Source organism: Centropristis striata, chromosome 18 (genome assembly GCF_030273125.1).
Source record: "Centropristis striata isolate RG_2023a ecotype Rhode Island chromosome 18, C.striata_1.0, whole genome shotgun sequence".
NCBI lineage: Eukaryota > Metazoa > Chordata > Actinopteri > Perciformes > Serranidae > Centropristis > Centropristis striata.
In genome coordinates this window covers 30,103,612-30,113,618 of record NC_081534.1, presented here as the reverse complement: position 1 = coordinate 30,113,618, position 10,007 = coordinate 30,103,612, and the positions used below count along the sequence as shown (strand labels likewise).

Sequence of the window (10,007 nt, the reverse complement as noted above, 5' to 3'; positions counted from 1 at the left end):
TTCCTCATTCTGCAGAAAGTTCCATAGAAAGTTACTGTTGCATCAACATTTAAAATTGTGTAAAATGTAATTCACCCCGTTACATTCTTTCTGCAGAAAGAGACGGAAGCCACTTCTTGTTTATTTTAAGACTTACAGTGTCTTGTAAAAGTATTCATCCCAATTGGATGTTTCAACCTTTTGTTGCTTTTACACATGAAATCATGGTCGATATAATTTGGCTTTTTTTTTTTTTTTTTTTAAAGAATTTGCAAAAAAAATCCTCTTTAATATCAAACTGAAAAAAGATTTTTACAAAATAGTATAAATGAATTAAAAATATATAAGGTAAGATATAATTATTGCATAAGTATTCATACCCTTTAAAGCAGCTATTCTCCACCTTGGGGTCACAAGATAATTTTCTGGTTTCACTGTGTTAAAGTGTTCATGTGTTTTAGTCTTTTTGGTCATTTAATGTATTTTTTTTGGTCATTTAGTGTGTTTTTTTTGTGTCTTTTTTGGTAATTTTGTGTCTTTTTTTGATCATTTTGTGGTCAATTTGTGTCTTTTTGGTCATTTTGTTCCCTTTTTTGGTCACTTCGTGTCTTTTTTTTTGTCATTTTGTGTCTTTTTTGGTCCTTTTGTGTCTTTTTTGGGTCATTTGTGTCTTTTTGTTGTCATGTTTTGGTCAATTTGAGTCCTTTGCTTAGTTTTATGTAATTTTTTGGTCATTTTGTGTCTTTTTTTTAATATTATTTTGTGGTCAATTTGATTATTTTTTGGGTAATTTTGTGTCTTTTCTGACAAATCCCAAAGTATCAAGTTATTACTTTCCAGGGAGTCTCTGGCTTGAAGCTGACTGTTACACACTCAGGAGGTCAGAATGGACCTTTAAACTGATAGCAAAGCACTTAGATTAAAAGTAACAATAAAATATGAATAAAATATATATAAATGCACAGACAGAGAGATGTTTTAGTTGTTGTCTGCTTCATTATTTCTCCAAAATTCGTCGTATCAACTGAGTTTGTATGAGCGGGGGTCGATGACAACATGCAGGTTAAATTGGGGGTCGCGACTCAAAAAGGTTGAGAACTACTACTTTAAAGTAACTAAAGAAGTAATTCAACAAAGTTCCAGCTAGTTGATGGCAGCAGTGTCACAGTTAGTGAAATGGAGATCACCTGAGTGCAGCTGACATGTGTCAAATGATTACAGTATAAAAAAACATGTGTCTGGGAGGTCCAGTCTCTGGTCCATCACTATTCCTGCTACAATTATACCATGAAGACAAAAGAACACTCCTAGTAACTCAGAGAAAAGATCATTGAACAGTATCAGTCAGGAGATGACTACAAAAAAATATCCAGCTGACTGGACAACCCAGAGTTCAGTTAAACCATCATTAAGAAATGGAAGCAGTATGGCACTTGTTTAAATCTGTGACCGAACATATTACCATAAAATAAATAAAAAATATAACATTTGTCTCTAAATGTGCAAGAAAAAAGGCCATAAAATGGAAACAAGGTACAGATGTTTGTTTGTTTGTTATCGCACAGGGCAATTCTCTCCTCTCTGTGTGACACAAATCAAGACACTTGAAATTAAAGAAAAAAGTATCAAAATCTGATGGTTTTCAAGGTAAAATATTTCACAGTAGAATATAAATTTAAATATTAAGTATTTAGTAATGATTAAATTAAATTATGACAAAATAATCTTTACATACACCAAAATGCAAACTGAGTGACAGGAAAGTAGTTTAATTTAGAGATTTATTCTTTTTTTTTTCCATATAGTTGTTCCTGGCAATAATTTTTGTGTCAAATTATTGTAGAATTTAAAATTTTTCTTCTTAATTTTTTTCCACTATTATTCTGTTCTAAAATATGAACGAGATTATCTCTGGATAAAACATGTTTTATATCCACATTTAACAAGACTGACATCAAATTATCTTGTAATAAACACAGGAGCAACAAATCATAGGGGTAACCAAATTTTAATAGAATTTTTTAAATTTAGATATGAAAGACTTCATAAAATATTTTTTTTTCCCGCAATTTTTTTTTGACATGGGAGCTGTGCTGGGAAGCATATTCTCATGACTGGAATGAAACAAATTTTAAAACACTGTCATAAAATGGGCAGTTTTTGCTACAGTAATACAACTTTCCATGTACGTGACGTCACAGAGGTCAAGAAACGAGATCCGGCAGCTGCCTGCATCCACAGAAACTGTTAAAAACAACAACGAAAAACAAAAACATGTGGTACATAATCACAAGATCATCTGTGCCAAAAATCCAACACATACTGCATCAACGTGCTTTAAAAGAACGTCACAGAAACAAAGAGGTATGTGAAATGAAGTGCGTGAAAATAAGTCCCCTTTAAAAAAGACAAAACACACAGACGGAAGTGAAACTGCGTCCACATGAAGCCATACAATCTTTAAAACGTGTAAAAACAACGCCGTCCACACTGGGAACAGGAAGAAAAAAACAGCTTATTCTCTTATTTTTCTGTCCTCCTTCTCTGCCCTCTTTGATTTTTGTCTTTTAATAGACAAAGTCACCATTTAATTGTCCTCACGTATTGTTTCTATTGCCAGGTATTTTCATAAATACATGTTCGCCAGCTCTCAGGTGCCGATCAAGTCATTATAGATTCTGATCACGAGGCTACAATCTGTTTGTTTATTTTCATAAACCGATTGTTTTCACCACGTTTATTTGCTCTCGATAGAACCTGAAGTGACATATTGAAATGTCTTATCGTGCAAATACTCCAAATTTGATTTAAAACTGGAGCAAATCCTTTTCCGTTTAAGAAGCCGGAAGCAGAAAGTTTTTTTTCGGAAATGACACAAACAATTATCAAAATAGGTGCAGGAGGTGTTTGTGTCGCTCGATTAATGGCTTAATCGGGACAAAAGAGCTGCGCGGGTGATCCATACCGACAATTAGAAACACTGATCGCAGAGAAAACACGATTTTTAAGCCTCGCCAACCCTGGATACGGCTCTGGGAAAAAAGCTTCTGTCAGTGTGGACAGGCAGTCAAGAGAAAAAGATATTTTCACTTAATCCGGCTTGATGTGAACGTATTCAGTGCAATAGAGATAAAAAAGAAAAAGCACTCTGTTTGGATGCTGGAGGCTGGTTCAGCAGCAGCTGGTTGTGAGACTTTTCACATTGTCGTCTTCTCTTCAGTTTGCAGAGGCGTCAGCGGCCTCACAGTCCCTGATTCTGATTCCACTCTTAGCTTTTTTTTCCACCGGCTGGACCCGTGTTTTCCCGGGAAGGGCGGGTAAAATTCGGCGGACCAGCTGGTAGATTTCCTGATTCGTCCTGCTATCTGAGCCAAATTCCTGAAAGGGTCTGGAAGTCCTCTCCTTGTGCGCTCGAAGCTGGCTTGTGAAATCATCAAAGTGGCCGGTCAAGACTCGGAAACAAACAACGTTTCTCCCGCCGCTTCCCAGATTTTCAGTGCAAATCAGTTAGAAAAGTCTCTCTGGTGTCCACTGAGCCGCACGCTGAAGGAGCTGTAACAAAGTGCCTCAGTTCGCAAGGGGACTTTTTTTTTTTATGTTCTTTTTTTTTCTTTTCTTTTTTTTCTGGAAAAAAAACCTCAGTAACAAAACTAGAATCTCAGTTAAAATAACAAGGAAAAATATACACAAATATATGTTTACAATATATTATGTACATTTACACGAGCTCCTTTTTTTAAAAAAAAAACTGCCTTTTTTCGAAAGCGTTTATAAGGAAAGTGCCGTAATCACTCGACGAGATGTAAACATGAGACGCTTGTTCGCGCTGCAGCTGGAGACCACCTCCGACTGATCACATTCATTATTTTATCGTTAATATTTGACAACCCAAGCGTGTCAGTCGGATCTCCAGCAACAACCGACGTCTCATAAATGTTCACAAATGCAGGCAGCGTGTTGAATTATGGGAAATTGTACTACAGTTAATAAAAACGCCCTATATTTTATTGCAGTGTGTTAAAGGCCAATTCACCTCTGTGTCTTTTTTTTTTTTTTTTTGTGTGTTTGTAAATCCGTTCATGATTTATCTTGAACCTTCAGCAGAGATTTGAGATGAACAGTCATTTGCTCTCGGCTTTGGTTGCTCTGTTGAGGCTCGTTTTCTCCGACCCAGTGGCTGGGCGGTTTGGGTAAGACACTCGGTGACGGCGGCTCGCTGAACTTTGCTCCAGCGTAGACCTTCTCGCCGTCTTTGAGGTATTCGGGCGCGACATCAGCAGGCGGCGGCACGTTCGCTAAGATCTTGACGTTGTTGGAGGTGTGCAGGGGCTTCTTCTGCTCTCGGAGGCGTGGAGGCTGGTGGAGAGACGGCGGCTTGTTGGGGCTGTCTCTCTTGGCTGAGGCGTGGCCGGCTCCCGGGGCGTGGCCCGGCTTCGGCTTGGGGCTCCGCACGGCCGCGTTCTGGGCGCTCTGATCATGTCGGGGCAGGTTGCGGGCTGGTTGGCCACCTGGTTGTGCAGCTCCGCGCTCCAGTCTGCCGCCTTTGGATTTCAGCAACTGAGCAACAGAAACACAACTCTTATTAATATTTTTTTTCTGATAATATTGTGATTCTATTACGGGACAAATCCTCATGCTGAGGATTAAAGTCGTTTTATGATCAATATTATTAGTCAGACACTGAAAAAATTGACACTTCTTTTATGTGATGCTTCATAATAAAGGTATTTGAAAGTTCGGGTGGTAGTGAGATGTCTGGATGAAGATAACTGCATCCAAAACAAAGTCTAAAATTGTGATATTTCTGTCAGAATCACTTTATTCTAAAAATAAAGCATTTGCACTAACCAGATCCTGTTAAAAACATTGTCAGATTTTGAACTTTCCAACGGTTCTTGAACAGATGATAGGTTATAAAAGTTTCCTTTAGAAAAAGTAACCAAAACTAAGCTTTAAATTGGCATATTTCTGTCAGAATCACTTTATTATACATGTGTCATTTAAAACATCAAAAAATATAAACCGATTGCAATAACCAGATCCTGTCAAAAACATTAAATTCTGCGCCATGATTGATTCACGTCACAAATATTCACTGAAAATCTGTTTACACAGAGCTGAGAGGAGAGGAGGACAGGAGAGGCTGATAACATGATAATACTTCAGTATGTACAATATGTGGAGACCCACATATTGTACATACCCACCCCTTGAAAGTGTTTAAAAAAAGTGCATATTCCATTTTTTTTCCAATTTGAAAAAATATCTGAGAAACTTGCTGTCACTTTTTTATAATTTGTCATTATAACTGTGTTATTCTGCACAAAAGACATGTTTGAATTGTTTCCACTTCTAGCCATGATTGTACTGATTCCACAGAGCTGCAGGAATTAAATATTGCAGTAGTACACAAGGCCACAGAGAGTAAAAAAAACTTTGAACTTTAAAAAACTCCCTGAAACAGCTTGTGGTTGAGAGGGTTAAGTATTCTGGTGCTGCAGCTGCAAATGTATTCTACAATGAGAATAATGACGAAAAAGTACTCATATAATAATAATAATAATTACAACAGGGTCCTCGCACTTTCAGTGCTCGGTCCCTAATAATAATAATAATAATAATTAATTGAACAACAAAAACAAAGTTGTTGAATATTATTATTCCCCCCTGACCTCACCCATTCAAATATTTAGTAAAATGATCCTCCCTCCTCCAAAAATCCCCACAAGTCCCATTCAACCAGTAAATTAATTGAACATGTGATGGAGGAATGCACTGTGCATATTGGGGGCGTGGTCTCTGTAGGGGGCGTGGCCTCTGCAGCCCTACAGTAAGCAGTGTGCTGGAATAGGAATAGCAGATATTCGGGTATATTTGCATGAAATCTTGTTTTTTTTAGTCAAGATTATGCTCAAGAAATATATTTTCCCAACTTTATTTAAGCTCCCTGTGAATGGCCAACTTTCAATTTTGTAAGTTCTGTGTTTATTCCCATAAATTCCCATTTCCAACTTTAAAAATTCCCGGAATTTTGCAACCATATAGTCCTGAAGCACCTTAACCCTTGATCGTTTTGGACTATTGTTGCAGTTTTTGACGCATATTAACAATATTTAAACTGCAACATCAGACAAAAATAAAAACAATTCTATTATTATTTCTATTTCTTTTTACAGATTCCTTTTTATTATTATTGTTTTATACTTAAAGACGGACAAAAATAAAAACTGCGTGGGAGCTTCATGCCGTTTGTCACACACACACTATGACTTCAGCTATTGGTGAAACCTGAAACCTCATTATTTCCTTTTGTGTGAAGTCAAGTTCCTCAGGTATCGTGTCAATAATAATCACCAGGTAGGGCGGAGGTGATGTCAGTGCGTAACTGTTTAATTAAAGGGCGTCTAAAGACAACCTTCAATTGTGCAACGAAGTTGAACAATTACGACATCATTAACATAGTTTGAGTCACATGAGCCCTGCTTCGTTACTCCCTTTAACTCTACAGACGAGCCTGTCAGCAGCCTGCAGCCTGAGGCTATAAACCGTGAAAGCAGGAAGACAGACGTGTGGTGAACAAGTCTTTCTTCCCTTTAATACTTTCGATTCTTCACAAAGATTAGTAACTGCGTCACTGCCTCTGGCACCACCGGAGACTTTATCATGACACTTTAGAACAAGAATACATGAAAAGACATCATGTTTTAGCTTGAAGCTTAAAAAATATTTATGCTGACAAGGATGGAAATAGGACTTTAACTGACTGTTTGAGCAGCCGATTGTTTTCTAGGCTAATGGAGCAACAGTTCAGTGTCAAACATGTCAGGAAATAGGGAAGTGTCTGATGCAGTTTCAAAGAAACCAGGGTTTCTTTTTGTCCCAACAACTGTCAAAAATATATTTAATTCACTGGGGTAATAATTTAGGGTGATTTATTAACCAGAAACAAACTCAGGATGTCTTTTTAGGTTGAAATACTCTTCAGACGGTAACTGGTTTCAAAGGAAAGATAAGGGTATGTTTTCTTTTTAAAGATCACCAAAAACACTACAAAAAAAAAACAGGAATTATCATCAGAATTTGAACTTTCTGACAGTCCTTGAACACTTCATAGGTGAGGAAAGCTACAATGCTTATAGTTTTGATTTTTTTTTTAAATTAAATTAATGTCACACTCAAAACATTGCCCAAAAAAACACATTAAAAAATTTCTGCAACCCAATAAAACCACGTAAAAGGGTTGTATATGTAAATTTCATTTTAGTGCATTTTTTTTAAAATAGCTGAGATAGTCAAGTTGCATTTTTGCATTTTTTATGCCATTATAACTGTATTATTCTGCACAAAAACATTTTGAATGTATCCCCAATTCTAGCCATGATTGTGCTGATTCAATAAAGGTGCAGGACTTCAATATTGCAGTGAAATTCAAGGCTACAGTGAGTAAAATGTGAACAAAAAACGCCCTGAAACGGTTCAGGCCTCAGAGGGTTAACAGAACTGCGGCACCGGAGAAAACAACAACAACAAAAACAACAACAACAACAATAAAATAAAAAAAAAAGAATACATTCAGAAATTAAGTTATGTGTATAAATGTGAAATGACACAGGGTTGTTGTCCAAAATGCACCAATATAAAACCTTTTTCACACTATATTTATTGCAGAAAACATCTATTTAGAAAATGCAGTGAGCTATTTGTTAATTTTAATTTATTCTTTATTTAAATGGACCGTAACTGACTAACACTGGAAATCAAATTTTATAGTCAATCGGCTTAGGAACAGATTTGAGAAGAATGGCACTGGATTTTAGGTCTTTGTTAAATGTAAGCCATAATCATTATAATTAGAAGAAATTAAATACATTAAGACATGAAATGTTTCATTCTGTGTGTAATTGAGCTCTATAATGTGTTTTTTCCACTTTTTGACTTGAATTACTGACATAAATAAACTTTTCTATGATATTCTAATCTATTGAGATGCACCCTGTTGAACTTGATCCCATTCACATTCGGAAATTAAGTTATGTGTATAAATGTGAAATGACACAGGGTTGTTGTCCAAAATGCAACAACAACAACAACAATAAAATAAAAAAAGAGGACAGTTACCTCAGCATTACACACAGAGACAATGACAGCACAATTAAATAAAAAGAACAACCTAGGCATACTTCAAGCAATAAAATATAAAAATACAATAAAATACAATAAAAATAAAGTGTCTAAAGAAGGAGTATGTATTAAGGAGTGGAATAGAATTCCAGTGCAGAATAAATATGAATATACAGTATAAAAATGTTGGTGCTATGAGTTATGTTATGATAACAACAACAACAACAAAAACAACAACAACAACAATAAAAAAAAAATAAAAAAAAAGAGGAGAGTTACCTCTTTCTTGGCTCCCTGTTTGAGGTGATGGAGGGTGAGGACTGTCTGTGTCCCGGCCGGCAGCTCGGCACCGGGCTGAGCGGCCACAGTGTTGTTGTTGTTGTTGTTGTGGTCGGACAGCCGGATGCTCGGGCCGCTTCTCGGCGGCTTCTGGTGATGCAGCGGCGCCGCCGACCGCAGCTTCCTGCCTCCTTTCTTCAGCAGCGCTGCCTGCCGCGGTTTGTTCACCCCATCGCCGCCGCCGGGAATCAACGAGATCGGGTTGTTGTTCTCCACGTTGCCGATGTTGTTGGCTTCATCGCTGTGAGCCGCAGATCCGTCCAACATTTCTCCGCGGCGGTGAAAACATAAACAGGCTGTGAATGAAATATCCCTCCGCGGACAAGTTAGTACAGCTAACAACGTCACAAGCTAACAGTTAGCTGCTGCTGCTTCTCGGGCGAAAAAACACTATATTACTAAACGAATATAACGTTATAGTGCCGTCTAAGAACTCCCTGGCAACCAATTTACGGAGTTTTAACAATTTATTGTTGTTTTTGCTGCTAAAAAAACGACGGGGGTCCTATATGCGGAGATGGCGTCGATGTCTGTGAGCTCCTCAAAGCAGAAGTAGCGTTAGCACAAATGTTAAGCTAGCCCAAACAAAATATGCGACTTCCGGTGGTGTATTTCAAAATAAGGCGGCTTATTTAGAATCAGAATCAGAAATATACAGTCGTGGAAAAAAGTATGAGACCACCCTTGTTTTCTTCCTTGCATTTGTTCATTTTAATGCCTGGTACAACTAAAGGTTCATTTGTTTGGACAAATATAGTGCTATTGACATGACATTTTCACCAGATGTTGGGACAACCCAATTAATCCACACATGCAAAGAAACAAATACATTCAGAAATTAAGTTATGTGTATAAATGTGAAATGACACAGGGTTGTTGTCCAAAATGCACCAATATAAAACCTTTTTCGCACAATATTTATTGCAGGAACCATCTTTTTAGAAAATGCAGTGAGCTATTTGTTAATTTTAATTTATTCTTTATTTAAATGGACCGTAACTGACTGACACTGGAAATCAAATTTTATAGTCAGTCGGTTTAGGAACAGATTTGAGAAGAATGGCACTGAATTTTAGGTCTTTGTTAAATGTAAGCCATAATCATTATAATTAGAAGAAATTAAATACATTAAGACATGAATTGTTTCATTCTGTGTGTAATGGATCTATATAATGTGTTTTTTCCACTTTTTGAATTGAATTACTGACATAAATAAACTTTTCTATGATATTCTAATTTATTGAGATGCACCCTGTTGATCCCTGGGGTGAAATTACTTTGTTACAGTTGCTGCTGTATAAGAATAGAATAGAAAGTAATTCTGTAAATAAAATAAAGGTTAAAAAGCACTCTACACTAAATATGGAACAATATAAATACAAATTCAAGCCTTAAGTAAATGAAGACATGTACAAATATAAGTATGAAGTATTTTGATTTTAGTGATTTTGATATATACACACATTTCACTTAATAGATGGGACACATCTATAAATAAATAATTTAAATGTTCAGTTTTAAATGTTCTTTTTTACAGTAATTAAAGATATTTGCTTTCATCTTATTCA

The 10,007-nt window shown here is 36.4% G+C and overlaps 1 protein-coding gene across 1 annotated transcript; it reads right to left on the bottom strand.

The window, feature by feature from the left end:
* Window positions 1–1,971: 1,971 nt before the first annotated feature.
* pnrc1 (proline-rich nuclear receptor coactivator 1) lies at window positions 1,972–9,011 on the bottom strand. The gene is made up of 2 exons (XM_059356744.1): window positions 8,380–9,011; window positions 1,972–4,536 (listed from the first exon to the last, which is right to left on the bottom strand). Exons 1-2 carry the CDS (start codon window positions 8,704–8,706, stop codon window positions 4,057–4,059), a joined length of 807 nt encoding a protein of 268 aa, XP_059212727.1. The 5' UTR covers window positions 8,707–9,011; the 3' UTR covers window positions 1,972–4,056.
* Window positions 9,012–10,007: the final 996 nt, after the last annotated feature.

Bases quoted from the DNA above. Each gene is read 5' to 3' on its own strand.
- pnrc1 (XM_059356744.1), bottom strand. From the start codon at position 8,706: ATGTTGGACGGATCTGCGGCTCACAGCGATGAAGCCAACAACATCGGC. The intron at 4,537-8,379 runs GTAACTCTCCTC...TCTGTTGCTCAG, and splicing joins AACAGGGAGCCAAGAAAGAG to TTGCTGAAATCCAAAGGCGG.